This window comes from Apis cerana, linkage group LG1 (assembly GCF_029169275.1).
Source record: "Apis cerana isolate GH-2021 linkage group LG1, AcerK_1.0, whole genome shotgun sequence".
NCBI classification, from domain to species: Eukaryota; Metazoa; Arthropoda; class Insecta; order Hymenoptera; family Apidae; genus Apis; species Apis cerana.
In genome coordinates this window covers 24,886,937-24,904,313 of record NC_083852.1, presented here as the reverse complement: position 1 = coordinate 24,904,313, position 17,377 = coordinate 24,886,937, and the positions used below count along the sequence as shown (strand labels likewise).

The 17,377-nt window shown below is 38.2% G+C and overlaps 1 protein-coding gene across 30 annotated transcripts in view; it reads right to left on the bottom strand.

The window, feature by feature from the left end:
- The window catches only part of LOC108002108 (patronin), a 63,991-nt gene that overhangs the window by 20,491 nt on the left and 26,123 nt on the right, over positions 1–17,377 (bottom strand). For 28 of the 30 annotated variants that reach the window (XM_017063578.3, XM_062087077.1, XM_017063583.3 and 25 more), the window contains exon 2: positions 669–764. In XM_017063578.3, the coding sequence (XP_016919067.1) occupies positions 669–764 (96 nt within the window). Of the gene's footprint in view, positions 1–668; positions 765–14,445; positions 14,485–14,949; positions 14,992–17,377 lie in introns of those variants that run through there. The other 2 variants (XM_028668911.2, XM_062087089.1) reach the window with 2 other exon arrangements.

The following is a 17,377-nucleotide window of genomic DNA, read 5'->3' as shown; positions in this document are numbered from 1 at the left end:
GGATAGGATAAAAGCGGTGCGACCACTTTTTCTTCCCTTAATCGATCGATCGATCGATTAATTGAAAAGGACGATCGATGACAAATGGCAGCGAGTGAGCGCGAGCAAGGTTCGTGCCTCGAGCGAAGAAATTATTGCGATTAAAGCGATTCCTCCTCTTAATTTCCTCGTCGTGGTGAAAAGATGAACGATCTTACGTCTAAATAGATATCTGTGTCATTTCCTTCGAGAAAGTTTCCAGTTATTCGAACTTCGGCGAGAGAATTCTTTTCAAGGAACTTTATTAACCTCTACCGAGAAAACTGGCGCTGCTAAACTTTGTCTACGCCTTTCGCTATGCGGCCGGTTTTCACCGTCGTGAAACAACGTGAATGCGAGAGAGAAAGAAAAGAAAAAAACGGCGATACGTGCCGCGGCAAAAAAAGGCAGTTTTCAGGACAACGAGAAGAATGGAGGGGAGAGGGGGGAACCTCTCGCCACCGAAGAACGTCCTCCTCGTTCGTTTAAAAGAGGATTTTCGATGGTTCGAGAAACGAATACGCGACAAGAATTGTGGTGAAATTAAGACTTCAGGCAGAAGCAGAGAGGCGAGTTCTTGTTTTTTTTTTTCGAACAATTGTTACAATAATATCGTGTGTCATCGTGGTGAAATCATCAGGATTACGTACCTCATTATCGACATAATACGGCTCACGAAGGTTTTCTGGCACTCGGTTGTTGTACGCCTTCGACAAGAGCCATTTTACGGAGGCACGTTGTTTGGCCTGCAACAATAAATAGAAGAGAAAATCAATAATTAGTACTTGGAGATGTTCGAGACTTGGTACTGCGAATATTCGTAAATTGATCAACTTATTATATCGAGTAACGAGTCGAGATACGAAATTAAATTTTCAATATCGTTGTTATCTTTGGAAATTCATCGTCGTGAAATTGAAATATTTCTCTTCGAAATATTTAGAAAGGATGGATATAAAATTATTTCAAACCCGTGATAAAGGAATAAAATAAGATAAAATTGAAAGCATCTCCTTCCGTTTCGCGAGATAAATTTTTAAAATTCAACGGGTATTCAACGAGGTGGTAGCACGCTTTCATCGTACTTTTTGTATCCGGGTGCACCTTTCTCCTAACAATAAGATAAGCCACTTTACCACCCACTCGAGACGCTTCTTCACGCTTCTTATTGTACACTAAAATATACAAGGATCGCCACACCCTTCCCCAAAATCGCGAACAACTCTCGTTCAACGCCGTTCGATCCAAACCGACGACTGTTTTTAACACGAAAACTGATATTTTCAATCCCGTGTTCGAAACGCGCGCGAGGAATATTCATGAACCCGAATATCGCGTAATCTCACGACGATTTATCTCGATGACGTATACATGATCCACCGTGACGCTACTATGGAAACGTAGAACGAGTTTGCAAATTTTCCGATATCGTTCCAACTTCCGCTATTTATTCGCCAATCTTGAACGAAGCTTGCACGAAAGATTTCATCATATTTGATTCATTTCTATTCCGCAAAATTACAATCGGAAATCTCGAGTGAGTCAAATCGACTTCGATCCAAGATTTGAAAGAACGGAAGAGAAATTGTTAAAATTAATTGATGCTCGCAACACGAGTTCGCAAATTCTTTCACGGATATATTTCACTCTCCATCCATTTGTCGAGTTTCCATCCAACTTTTTCACATACGTTACATTTAATTCGTATTTGCATTAATCCAAAATCTAACATCTCGAATTCCGTTCGAACTTGGACGAGCTCCGCAAAGTAATTGGAATCAATTATAATACAAGCTTGCAAATTTTATAATTTCAATTCCTATTTTCCAATTCAAATTTCTACCGCCGATCGATTACACATCCCAAATTTCGTTCTCGAATTTGGAGGAAAGGAGTTGTCCGATTTTATTAATTAACCGAAATGCTTGTCCGCATGATGCCGCAATTTAATTACGATAACAGGGACGATTACGTCATTGAACGCGCTTCGCCGTACGGTGGATATTTTTGAGCGGAGAGAGAAAGAGAGAGAGAGAGAGAGAGAGAGAGAGAGAGAGAGAGAGAGAGAGAGAGAATTCGATTCGCAAGGTTGGGCGAGGCTCGGGAACGCGAACGAGTCAAAGGGGGTCAACGAAGTCCGGCCAATCATTGTTATCGACCAACAGAGGCATTGTTAGTTATACAGTGGTCATCCTTCGCAATATAGACCAACTCTGAATACCCGCCTTACGCCCCATTTCGCCGACCGCGTGCATGCACGGAACTTATTCCGTTCGCTCGCTGAAAATCGAATGCCCGGTTCTTGTTCCCATCGAAGATGAAGTCGTGGAACGATCATCGAAATCGTGCGTTTACCAACCGTTTTTACCATTTGTTATTCGTTATTCTAAATTCTTTGCTGTTTTATTACCCACGGTGAACAAAAAAGATGACGCGAGTCCTCAAATAAATAGATCTCGGTGATAAATATATACGACCCGAGAAAGACAGAGATATACTTTTTTTTTCTTTTTTCTTTCTCTAGGAAAATGCACGAAGATGGGAGGGAAAAAGAGAGTAGGTGTAATCGAGACGGTGTATAAACGTTTTTAAAGATGGTTGAAAGAACCTTCCTCCCATGTTTTCAAAGAATTTGCAATATTAGATATTCTCGTCCCTCGGGAGAACCTTCTCCCGGCAAGCCTCGTGAAAACTGTATCGTTGAAGAAAGAAAAATATATTAAAATATACGCGGTTTCGTGTCGTCGATAATTTCACGCTAACACAGAGAGTACGTTTTTCAACTGATAATAAAATACTTTTCAAGTAGAGAGTATCGCTCAACAAAAAAGTATCGTTGAAATTTGTAAAATTACAATTTCAAAATCGAACGAATCGAACTATTTTATTATTCGAGTATTCCGTTTCGAGCGTATCTATTTCGAAATTATCGATCCAATAATTGAATTACTAATTTCAAAGCGCGTGTGAAAGTGATGCCATTAATTACGCGAAACATCCTTTTTATTCCGTTTGATATTTCCGTTTAACCAAATGTTATCGTAACACAACACAGCGTCTTTTTTCACACAAGAAGAATTTTATATTTCTTACTCTATATACAATTCGGTATCACAAAGTGATCAATTAATTCTCTGGTAATTAACGAAAGAATATATCAATCGACGAAGTCGGCCTTCGAAAGAAAAAAATTCCCCATTATCCTTAATTGAAACTCGATTGAAACTTTTTATCGAAACTTCTGATCCCGGGCAAATATTTCTCCCCAATCTTTATTTATATGAAATAGAAAAATTCGAGTAAAACGATATCATCACCGTTAGATGTATTTCCAACTCCATTGAGCGTGAAGACAAGATTTATCAAGAAATTATTATCAATCCTATCCGGAACGAGATATCTACTAAATAAACCGTGAAAGTGTTATATCACGTGCCATAAAATTCCATTCGTAAATTCTCGTGGAAGAAGATATCAAGTTTAAATTTCATAACTGAAATTCGATAGGGAACGAAATCGTAAAATCGTGACGTGGAGAAAAACGTGGGGAGAATCTATGGTTTCGTGTTTTTCTTTCTTTTTTTTTCTTTTTTTTGTAAATTTTACACACGTGAAAAATATACGTATCCTTTTCCTTATCTAGAAATAAAAACGCAGAAATACGCGCGTTTAATATGATTTTTACAATTTTCTTTCATCTCTTCTTTTATTATATAAACGAGAAGAACGAGAAAGTTGTTCCCTTCACGAGGAATAAATAAATTTGCTAATCTCCAAGCTCAAACTATAACTTATATCTCGACGATACACAGAGGATCTGATCGATCGACAGCCCAATAAAGTTACGTGATCCCGTGCGATGATGAGCCGTGACTCGAATATTTATTCCAGCCGTGTAGATCGTATAGAGATCGTTATTCCACTCGAACAAGCATCATATGCGTATAGGTAACAACCCGATTGTGTAACAAAACCAAAGCCATTCGTTCGAAGTTATACGAAGCGTTGGCTAACATCGCAAACCGCTCAAGGATTCTTTTTTATCGCGCTCGATATATATCTTCTCTCGTACGATTCGCAGCGTCTCCGCACGATTCCGCGACGATTGTTCGAGAATCGTCCGTTTCCCCCCTCCTCCTCTCTTTCATCCGTACGCGAAATTACATTCTCTCTCTCTCTCTCTCTCTTTCGGTTCGAAATTGATTTTTACCGCCTGATATTTCATATCAAGGATTTTCACTCGTGATGGAAAAAAAAAAAAAGATTTATACCGGATATTATTACCTTATCGAGATCGAGATTTTACGTTATTATAATAATGGAATTGTACAAAAAGATTGATTTTTGTTATCCGATTCGTTCGGGTTTTTTTGAAGAATTGAAATTTTCGCGAAAGATGTGAGAACGAACGAATATAGTCGAGTAGTTCGAGAGGAAGAGAAACGTTTTCGAACGTAATTGTAATTAATTTTACCTCAAAAAAAAAAAAAAACGAGGATGAATGAAACGACACAATTAGAATTTCGAAGCAAGGAAACTAACCTCGTGCAATATTAAGCGCTCTTTCCTCGCGAGCACGTGTCGTAATTTGTTGCGGCGAAATGAAGGCACGGCATTCTATATTTTCGAGAGAGGATAAACAATTGGATGGAAAGGAAACGGGGAAAATTTATTCGAAAACGATATTAAACCGAGCATCTAAATTCCATTCTGCGTTTCCATCCTTCGATTTTCATTTCTTTACTATGATTAATCCATTATACCCGCTCGACCTACATTTTATAAATCTATAATCACTCACGATTACTTCCTGTTCCAATTACTCGTTTCACAAACACCCCGATCTTCAATTTAATAGAAGACCAATCTCTGTAATATAAACTGTATAAACAATTCGAAACGGAAATAAATACTTTCGGAACAATTGGAAATATCTGGAGAAGATAATCTAGAAATCTAATCAACCACGAAGCGGAATAAAATTATAAATTAAATTACAAAATCTCGGAGAAATCGTATTGGAAAATAATAAAAATATATATATATATATATAATAACCTCGATGTAACGTTTTCGAAATAATATCCTATTAAGCCTCTTCCTCTCTCCCTGACTTCTGCTACCTGAGCAATGATGTAATTAGCGCGCTGCTGCTTTTACGACAGAGGTCGCGATTCAAAATTAATTTCCACTTTTTCGTTCTTCCTTACATCGACATTACAACAACAGAAAAATGAAGAAAAAATACATATTCAAAAAAATATTTACAAAAAAAAAAGAAGAAGCTAAAAGAAAATAGCCGCATTTCCAATAATGCGCGTAAACAAGAGGACGAATTTTCGAAGGAATTCCGCGCTTTCCCAACAGATTCCATGGAATTCATTGAAAAGAAAGGATAAAAGAGAGAGAGAAAGACAGAGATAGAGAAGTAGGAAGAACTGCTCTCTCTTGGAAGCAAACACACGTCAGATACCCCAGATACCGTGTACACAACGCGTCGAATGGAATGGAAAAATATTTCCCCCAGAGGCTATGGAAGCGGTTGCAGACGACGACGTTGCATGCGACCAAGTGCACAGGCTACACACGTGCGTTGTTGCACAGAAGCATTAATGCGCGCGGAGAAAACGAGTGCGTGCGTGCGCTTACGCTCGCCGCTATAAAAAGAAGCCGTGTCATCGCCAACAGCTAGTCGTTATACGACATCGAGCGCTACACAGCCTCGACAAACCAACAAAGAGGGAGGAGGAGGAGGAGGAAAGGGTCGATCGATCCCATCGAGACATCGGTTTCGGTTCGACGATCCTCGGCGACGAACAGTCGATGGCGTCAGGGTTGTCGCGTCGTCGAGCTTCGTTGAACTGGATCGAGCCTTGAACGATTCCACCAGACGTCTCTCTCTCTCTCTCTCGCGAAAACACGCGCTCCTCCTTAACCGAGGAATCGTCGCCCAGCATTTTATCTTCCGGTAATTCGGGGCGTTGTTGTATATCGTGGAGAAAAAATTATTAGGATCGTCCGCAATTTGCAATATTTTTTCAATATTGTCCTTTCTTTTGTAAAATTTAACAAAGAGATTTTAAGGGTAAGAGGTTTTATCAAGTTTTACGTTTTATTTATTGCAAGTGTACGTTTCTTCAAAATTGTGTTTTCTTTCATTTTTGGATAACTGATAATAAAGATTTATCGTTCGCACAATACGTAAATACTGCAGAGAGTAGGAAATAGTAAGATATTATCATAATTTATAATCAAAAAACGATTAATCTGCATGCGCGTGAAACACTCGGATGAATAAAAATTTGCAATTCCATTCAGATCCTTGAATATTATATAAAAAAAAACGCGTTCTCTCTCTTCCTTATTTTCCTTTTTTTTAAATATATCGTGAAACCTCGACAAAGGAAAAAAAAATCGGGACGTTAAAGGAATCGAAGTGAGCCGCCGCCACTGCGACGAGTACTTCGAGTAGAAATGGATGTCCCCTTTAATCATTTTTTAAGAACTCTGTTCTAAAAAACGCGGCGGACTCTTTCTCGTATTAGAATTCGTGTCAAGAAGCACTCCGACCGTTCACCGAAGAGACGCATAGACGCACATTTAAGAGGGCCGTGGCGAGAGTGGCAACATCCATTTCAATAATTTCCGAAACGATTTGAAAATGTCGCTTGATCTCCGCGAAAATCTCTCCACACCTTTCCACCATGGATGTTATCTTAATCATCCATTCCACCACTTTAAAATGAAATTGAATAAGATATCGTGCGTTTATCCGTTCAATGTACAATGAGAACTGGAACTCGATAACGAAGAAAGGATTAAAAGCAACGATAGGAACCGTGATACATCGCGATGATCACACGTTTTGCTACGTATCGAGAGATTCGTAGTCTAATTCGCTAAAGATTGTTTAAAATAATAATAAAAAAAAATAGTTGATACATCATTTTTCGATGATACAATTTTCGTTTAAACGAAATAGCATCTCGATACACCGACGAGACATCAGAATTGTGTTTTGAAAGATTCTCGACTCTCGTTCAAAAGCTTGGACAATATCTAAGAGCTCGCTTCTTCTCGAGAAACCTTAAGAATGTCGCAAAGAGTGGAGACTGGCTTTCATAGAAAAAGAGAAAGATAGAGAGAGAGAGAGAAAAAATAAAAGTAACTGAAAGAAATTCAGCAGTCATGCCACGAGTCAGCATACTGTAACTGGAACCTTAACTTTATGAGCCGTAGCGAAGTGTTCCACAGAAGTGTTCCCTCCGTGCATTAAAATGATAGGCGTAATAGTCTTGGATAGAAGTAATTAAAATTCCAAAGGCGATTATTAGTTCTTTCGTGAAAAAAATAATCGTAATGAAAAATTCGAGACGCCAAAATTTATTTAAATCAGGGCTGGAAATGGCACATTTGTCTATTTAAGGCCTGCGAGCAACGAACCATGCCCACATCGAAATAGCTATGTTTCAAAGCTCAAAAATAATCTTGTTCCCCCGACAGGATCGCTTTATTTTCTGCGGATAATTCTTCGCAAGAATAACGCGAAAAATGAAATTCGGAATCGAAATAAAAAAAAAAGAAGGGAGGAAAAGTTTTAACTTAATATAAATCTTTCGACTTTACATCTTTCTACGAAATTCCATGTCAAAGCGGAGGGGGGAAAAAATATAACAGAAAACTTTGTGAGCTTGTTTGTACGAAATCTTTCCGTTTGTCCGTTCGACGACGACGAAAGAAGCGGACGAGAAAGAGGGAGAGAGGGAGAAGAAGAAAAAAAAGGCAAGAATGAAAAGGGTTGACAGACGGAGAGCTTTTTTGCCGGGGTGTTATCGTTCAATCAAACAAACGTCCGACTTCCCGTCGTCGTCGCGATCCCGTTCTTTGTCCAGAAATTTCGCATACATCCGTTGAGAAAAAGTAGAGGATCGTTTCAAACATAACATCCGACCGAGACCATCTAAGAGCTAAGAGCGCGCCATTTCCGGAAACTCGAACCCGTTTGTTTCTTTGAACATCGATCGAAGTTCGATAACGATGCAAGGAGAAAGAGAGAGAGAGAGAAAGAGGGCAGAATATTTTGAAATATTATTTTCCGAACGTGAAAATTCATTTATTTTTGGAAAGTTTCGTATCGTATGAAATTTATGTGAATACACCTGAAGAAGTAACGGGAGAAACATACTGAGTGGATGCTGTTGTAATAAGAAAGTTTTTCCTTTTAAGAGAATAAGAAGAGAATCGTGACTCGAGAGATCTGATATTTTCATCGTCTGACCTTATACGTATCTCTAAGAAACTGATTCCAAAAACAGGGCGAATAAAATATGATCGTCGAAAGAGGAACGTAAATAAAAGCGACGCTCGTACAAAAAAGGGTAATTTTCCATTTTACAAATATTCCAATTCCTCGTTTAAGTCCGCACGATTATTACATCTTTCGAAACGAAATAGCTTCTTTCGAGTGGAAGGAAATCTCTGACGAACCTCGTAAACCTCGTTATTCCCGTGAAAATTCTAAACGGAATATTCTGTTGTGATCGATAGCCGAGAATTCGACGCCATATTGAAACAGTAGGAATCACCGAATCGAATTCGTTCTTGACATTTCGCGAAACGATATCATAATTTATCTCTTGTTTTCGAAACGATACGAATGATGCATTGGAAACAACGATGCTTGGATACAAATGTAAAACAGTGGGTGGTTTTCGATGAAACGTCCGCAAAAAAGAAAGGAATAATTTCACTCGACTATTCGCAAAATAATTCGAAAGATACACGAATATTAACTATATAAATACACGAAACGTTTTAAATATTTTGAGAATAACAATTACAGTTGTCTTGGCAACGTGTGAAAGCGAAAATAAATATGACACGTTCATTTACGTAGAGCGTTTCGTAACATACGAGTCTCACGTTCGAAGAAATAATTATTAAAAATTAGTTCAACCGTTAATACGAAACAAATGCATTAGCATCAGAGATACGTTTTGTTCTCTCGTTTCGTTACTCAAATGATCCAGTCGAATCTGAAGATTTTAAAAAATTAATTGCACGTATCGCGCAATATATCGGAATAGATTTTCACTCGCGTTTCAATCGCGATGCGTTTATCTACGTTAAAACAAAAATGGCTACAAAACTGGCGGGTGAAAGCGAACGCGGGAGAATGGGATTTTTAGAGCGGGAAATTTGAAAATTCTGCTCCGTTCGTAACGAATAATTTTTAATTATTCTACACAACAGGGTGCCAAAGTTTGATGAAATACCCTGTACATCGCGATCCCACGATCGTTTCACGGTTTTGCAAAAGCTTCTGTTGTCGCGTGGGCGAGCTACGGCCAAGATCGTGTAGGCAGCATCGCGAGGATCGCCAACGCTAGTTCTGTTACGGTTTCCAAGGCTGAGCTTCGAGAGGAGGGGAAGGGGAGAAAGAAGAGAGGCAAATCAAAATTTTACGGCATTGAAAACGCGCGGAGAATTGCAACTAAATAGTTGTTACGAACGATGCTCCAAGATTTTATTTTATCTTATTAGAAAACTGGATGGAGCGGATTATAGCGAATTGCTGTACACCGGCAGCATTTAGAGGCGATAAATATAATATGTAACGTCAGATCTGTGTAAATATAGCGTATATGCGATTGAGAGAAGAAATTCAAAGGCCAAATTCTCTTTGGAGAAGAAGATTCTATTAAATGAAAAGTGAATTGAATAAATTGCCAGAGAAATTTTAATTTTAGTTTTCGCTGTATATTTTAGATAGATACAAAATGAAAAAAAATAATAATTAATTCTTAATTCGTAGTAAATTAATTAAACGCTAATTAAATTAATGTCCCGATTTAAACGCAACTTGTAACTTTTAAACGGAAAATTCAATCCTATTTAGAAACTGAATTTTAAATTAATTTAAATTAAACGCGCAACTTTTGAACTTTATCTCTCTGTATGGATATTTATGAGTTGAAAAAGAACTTGATTATAAATTTACGAGCAAAAACTCGATCAAAGATATTTCTCGATTATTACAAATTCTTGAATTAAAATTGTTGTAGGACGGATAATCATCAATTAAAATACGATTAAACGCCATTACACAAATTATAACAAAATGACAAATACATATAGTCTTACTCATCGTTAAAACGATGATTCAAGTTCAGAATCGAGCGTAACAGTATCCTACGATTAATTCTAACTCAGATTTATCTCTTTTTGTAGAAAGTAAAGATAGCAGATTCTTAAAACACATCAATATGTTATATATATTACTGATAACGATAATCAGATATTGAAATCTTTTTTCAAGAAAATTGTATTTTATTATAGAGAAGAAAAGATATGAAATGACAAATAAATATATTTTAAATTATATTTTAAAATTGAAAGTTAATGAAAATTCGATTAAATTTTGTCTCTATTTCTCTTAATCATCATCCAATCGTTACATCTTTTTGCATATATTCTATTTCCAATTCTTTTATACATATATTGCACACTCGAACAAAAGAATACAATTGCACAATCATTGCATCGTGTACTCACATAAATGTATAAATATGAAACACATTTTGATAGTCTATTCGAGTTTGACGGGTATGGCGCTCGTCTGCGCCATATTTATCGCCGATAAACAATGGAATATATACTTAGCAGGCATTAAGTATTCGTAGAAAGTGGTTCTCGATGCAAAAGATGGAGTAAACGATCTAAAGATAGAGAATTGTATGTAATCTTTTGCAAATTTACATTCGGTAAATAGTGATTATCGTTGCACCATAATGTTCGATTGTAAATACTATACACACCATTACATTCCTTTTTCAATTGGAACGATGTCGACCAAACCTTATCTTCACGGAGCATGACGAGTAAAAATAAACGAACCAAACATCGACGACGAAAGAATCGAATGGACGAAAATTAAAAATACAGGAAACCTCGGAAGAATTGAATTATCATAAGTAGAGAAAAAGAAAAAATATTTAAAAAAGACGCTCGACAAATATATCGCATAATTCTTACGTTCACGTTCGAAAGAGCAGAGCAACCAAACTATGCAGCATTCCTATCAAATTACAACCTCTACATCGTAACTGTTGCTCGGCTACCCCTCGTAATAACCAATTATGCAACATCAACTTGCATCGTGAACGTAATCTTCCAAATAAACTCTCTCCAATCTTTCATTTACCATCATCGAGCCCAATCCCGATTATACAACATAGAAATCAGGAAGATCTCTGTAAACTGCCGATCAAACTGATAACGCGTTTTTTACCTATTAATCAATTCAAAAACACGATCAAATTATCGTATCTCTGAAGATAAAGCTTCAAATACGTACTCGATACCTGTTGAAACTTCGACAAGTGAATTTTCATCTAACGTAGGTATCCAGAATCCACTAACCCGTTGAAAAAGTTAAGTCACTTCGAGTAATTACTTATCAATAAAACGCATTATTCGTAGCTATTGCGATCAATCCGCTTTCCACATTCAACTTCTCACTTTGCCATTACGATTATTGCATTATACTTTGAACAAAACAAATTATCGAAGTAACTTCATCTAATAAAAGACACCGTGACCGTTTCATTTTCTTTTTCGCTCTCCAATTTCTTGTAGCACGAATGTTGCACGCAACTTCTGTTACTCCTAGCCGATTATTCCCCAGAAGAAGGAAGCGGGCGAGGAATCGTTGCCGAAGGGAAGGAAGGAAGGAAGGAAAAAGTTGGCAACGAAGGAGCGAATCGGTCCACGAAACCGAGGCTGGGCAACGATTCGAGTACGTTGACCGTTGAGGTGAGAGAAGCGGGAGAAGCGCAAGTTTCATGGCTGGTGGCTCGTTTCCCCTCCCAATGTTCTCGAGTTAATTCGCGCGGGCAAAGGATTAAAATTACGCAGGGAGCAATTTCCATCTCGGCCAGGATGGAACGAGCGGAGGTTGATTCTTGGTTGTTGCACGCAACAATAGCCGGCGAGTTCAAAAATAGACCGAGCCTTTACGCAACATCTTCAGCGTTTGGAATACGCGAGAGTTGTGCATGGGATGGAATCGTTTTTTCGGAAGATCATCCACAAATTCTTCCCTTTGCGAAAAAATAAAATTGTGCAGACGTGCAATTTCAATTTACATCGTTGGAAACACTGTGTGGGATGGAAATCGAAATCGTCTTCAAGGATACGTCTTTCCACGATTCCCTCGTTAAATAAAGCTCACGGCGAACGGAAAATTTCCGTGAATCGTGAAGAGAAAAAGTGGACGCGGCGCGGGAATGTGGTTGAGAATGCTAGCAAAACCAGAAGAATTCAGCGGCGTTCGCTTGGCAAAACTGGTAATCGGTTGATGGTTAACGGTAACGAGCAGTCCTTTTCCAGCCGCGGATAATTACATCCCTGTGGAACCGCGTGCGTTTGCAAAGATTCGCAAAGATCGATCGATCGAGACAATTAGTCGTAAGACGATACCGAGACCGTTTTATTTACGGCTCGATAAATAAAACCAATCCCCGTGATTCCATTTCTCATCGCACATTGTTCCACACCGATAAAATCTCAATCTCGCGAGTTGAACGATCTGATCCATAAATAGAAGTCGATCGAACCGGAGGAGAGAGAGAGAGGAAAAAAGGAGAAGGATTAATCGAGCTAATTGAGTTATAGAGAATCGAATCGAAATCGTATCGATTGCGATTGATAAGAAGATATTCTTCGAAATAGAATGTAGAAAAAAAAAAGATACTCGATACAAGAGACTTTTCTGTTATTAAAACGTCTGTTTATTCGTTCGATTAGTTTATCTTATCGATTCTTACTAAGAAAAATTGACTCTATTTCGTCCATGTTCTTGAGGAATACATTACAATCCTAGTTAACATCCAATTTCTTTTCTCGATGGATTTTATTGGGGATAGAAAAAAAAATTGGACGCGTGCAAGCGTAAAATAAAGGCGACTTTGCAATTTGCATATCTGTCGCGTTGCCAAAATCGATGGCCGAGCCGAGCAACGAAACCAAAGGACACGAAAGTCGTCCCTCCTGCCGTTGCCGCCACGCATCGCTCCTTTTACGTATCGTGCGCAACGTTATCTAGAGGAGAGAGGAAAGAGAGAGAGAGAGAGAGAGAAAAAAGACAACGGCGTGGGCAGCTAGACAGGCGCTGCATATTAAACAATTTCATTGGAACGACTGGTTGCTATCGCGAAGTTGACACCGTTCGAGAAGAAGAAAAAGAAGATAAAAAAAATCCTTGCGATAATAAAATATATATAATTTTTATTCGCGCCTGTGCATTTTCTATTTCGAGTAACAAGAAATTAGCCCTGGAACGAGGAGCAAATTCCTGAATTTTCTTCCATGCCGGCCATCGTTCGAAAGATAAACCGTGTAATATAGAAAAGAAACGGTTCGTGGAGCACTTGTCACGCGACGTCTGCATTCACCCAACCACGAAACGTAGTTCGCTCCAATTGTATCATTCACCCTATATCTCGGAACGATAAATACCAATTTTATCCTCTTGTTATACAAGAACGAGATACCTTTACGGATAAAATATTTCGGATGAATAACGAATAATTCGAAGAGGAAGAAAATATGAAATGTCTACTTGAACGATGAGAATAAAATGTTGAAACCGATTTTCCTTGCCGGATGCAAATACGAGCTTAAAATCTCTCGGGAACATGAAAGAAATTATACACAAATGTGGAAAATTTTCTGGTAAATCTTTTCGCGAAGGAATAAATTTCCTTAAGCAACAAGCAAGATATCAAATCCTTGCGAAGTTTAATGGCCTCCCCAAAAGAGAATAACAAAGCTACGACGCTCAAGAGCGGAAAAAGTGGAACGCTTCGTTCTCTGTATTTCTCTCTCTATATATGCAAAGCAGCGATTAACCATCTGGGCGTGACTTGTCTTACAAATCATCGCGCGCGATAATCATATTGTTATATTCTTGGATATTCACGAAAATTCGGAAATTTAAAATTCCAACGAATAAAAGATCGGCTCTCGCTCACCGATACACTTCCACTCTTTTGCACTTGAACGCGTTTAACCCGTTAATCAGCGTTAATATCTTTTATCGTTAAAACACGATAAAACTTTGTAAACTAAAATTCTATAAATATCAAGATAAATTATGATCTCTTAACGATATCTCAAAATTAGAAAGATTTAACAATTTTTTTTTTTTCTTTAAAGATTCGTGCTCGCTGATCAAAAGGTTTAACCCTTTGCGATCCCTACGCGCGAAATCGAACTCGATATTTTACTTCGTTCAATTTTTTATCGATCGATCCAAACGTAATTACATTACGTTTATAGGAATCACTGTGGGAAGTGTGACAAAACATCGAATTCGATGGGGGATCGAGCAAAAGGGTCGATCGACCCCCGTCTACCAACAATTACCTTCCTTAAAACCGCAATTGCGCCAGAAACTTGCTTCCTCGCCCGATTCTTCGCCCGTTCCAGAACGAGCAAATCGGAGAATCAGATGGAGCACGCGATACGCGACTCGACGTGAAAACGCTCCAACCCATTCCAGAATCTCCATATCCCTTGGCGAATTGCACACGCGAGTAGTTTATTCCTACCAAAAAAAAAAAAAAATCCCGTCACGGAAACCGAATCGATCACTGAATTATCCCGGATAGTTGTCGATCGAGGAGCGAGAGGAAGGAAGAAAAGCGAGCGAAGACGAGAGAAGAAATGTGAAGAGAAACGAATGATAAAAAAAAAGACACCGAGAGAGAAAGAGAGAGAAACGACGGATAACAGAAATGATAAAAGAGAGAGAGAGAGAGAGAGAAGTTGAAACCGCGCGATCGGTTGCGCAACCGGCCGATTTCTGAAACCGAACAACGCGATTTCCGCGGACGGGTATACAACTTTCCCGTGGTTCAACGTCCTTACCAAAACGAGCCTGAGTATCCAAATCATCCAGGCGGAAAGCCTTGTTGGCGCGCAAAAGTCTCCGCTTCTCTCGTTACTTTTCCGGGAGCGCGGCCATCTTTCTCGCGATTTATCGATCGATAATGATAATAATAATGATAATGATAATAAAATTCGACAGTGAACGAGGATCGAGAGAGAAAGAGAGAGAAAGAGAGAGAGAAAGAGGGGGGTGGAGCGAGGGATACGAGAACGAGAAGCAACAGCGACGAGGAGAGGTGTACACAGGGCTGACTGCCGGAGGAAAGACCGGAGAAAGACTGGCTGAGTTCCACGAACGAAAGAACTTCGCACTGTTTCGTATGTGGATCGCGATCCACGCGCCGATGACCACGTTAACTATTATTTAACGCACAGTCGTTAAGCGCATTGCACAACGAAGAAGATCGAGCGACCAGAGATAGATCTGCAATGTTTCCATGGGCGAGGGATACCTTCTTCTCGATGCGTTGAAGCGAAAAGGTGATCGCTCGGGAGAAAAATAATTCGACGATGTTTCATCTTCGGTTCGGATTAATTATCCATCTTCGACTCGATTCACGATAAACTCACGAATGTTTTTTATTGAATTTGAAACTGAAAATTGTGTCTTAAATATAAAATAGTCGGAAGAATGAAAAGGATGAAAAATAATTTAATGTTTCTCGTTCGATTCGATTTAACTATCGATCTTCGACTCGATTCACGATAAACTCACGAATGTTTTTTATTGGATTCGAAACTGAAAATTGTGTCTTAAATATAAAATAGTCGGAAGAATGAAAAGGTGATCGCTCGGATGAAAAATAATTTAATGTTTCTCGTTCGATTCGATTTAACTATCGATCTTCGACTTGATTCACGAATGTTTTTTATTGGATTCGAAATTGAAAATTGTGTCTTAAATATAAAATAGTCGGAAGAATGAAAAGGTGATCGCTCGAATGAAAAATAATTTAATGTTTCTCGTTCGATTCGGTTTAGCTATCGATCTTGATTCAGGATACGATAAATTTACGCTTTGTTTTTCATGCTTTTATCGGATTTAAAAATTGTCGCATTGTGTCGTAAATAGTCGGGAGAAATTGCGATCCGGTGCAACGTGTGCGTTTGTGTCGGGGTCGGAGCGTAACAACGATAACACGTGCATGAAAATTGGATAGCATTGTTCGCGAAAGGCGCATCGACCGACTGGTCAAGGCCGTCCCGACTTTCTTAACGAGATTAAAGGATACGCGTCTTCGCTTCATTGGAATTTTCATTTCAAGTAATTAATAACGTCTTAATAACATCTCCCATCGAATTTCCGATCTTTTCGAAATTCGAGGTTCATCATCAAGATAGAATCATCTGGATAAATAAATTTACTTGTTCCCCGATATTTCCGAGGTAATTTTAAAATGTGTCATAAATTAAGGATTCTTATAATTAATGTAAAAAAAAAAAAAGGATCCAACACGGGATTAATTAAGTCGGGTCTTATTTCATTTTCAAAATTGCACGATATTAAAATGTTCCACTTTGCGCGTCTGCAAATCGAGTCGCGTGCATTTTTCGTTTCGGCTAGTCAAACTTCGCGTTAAAAAATTTGAAAATTTAAATTTGAAAGGATATTTAGCACGATAAACCCGTATAAACCCGTATTGGCGAAGTAATAATTTCTTCAAATTCGTAATCTGGAACGCGACAACCGCCGAGTCGCGCAAGCATTAAGAATTGTGTCCCCGTCAGAGCTTTGAAATTCCATCTCACCGTGAACGAACGAACTTAAACCAGCGGACAGTGATAACGGTAAACTAATCTGTAGAAGTTTCGAGATAAACTGCTTACAAGTGGAGAAAAACCATTAAACGGAGTGCTCGATAAGACGAGTAGCAGATTAGCGTAACGTAAATGCAACAAGAATATCGCACAAGTTTCTTATTATTCACTTTCCTCGTCAATCCTGCTATGATTCTCTGAAATCTAAAAAACGTTAAAGGATAAAGAGCGCTTTAAAAGCACTTGAACGCATCTCAAATATCGAGGAAGATACTCGATAAATCAATAATATCACGGTGCAAAGTAATCTATTTTAAAATAAAATACTCTTTTGCTAAAGCCTGCTTAATCCGAGAAATATTCGAACGATCCTCTTCACGCAATATCAATATCAAGTCGATTCAAAATATTTAAACGGCTATTTCAATATAAAATACCTTTTATTAATGCTTAAACAAATTTGACAAATATTATTCCCCTTCGTATAAAACTTTTCACATAAAATTCAAAACATTATACCTATCTATATAATTATATACCAACAAAATCGATATCTACTTAATCTTTATCTTAATTTATCTCTATACGAAAAGGAAGAATCGTCAAAGTTGAAAATATGATTGAAAAACTGGATAAATCTTAATTCCTT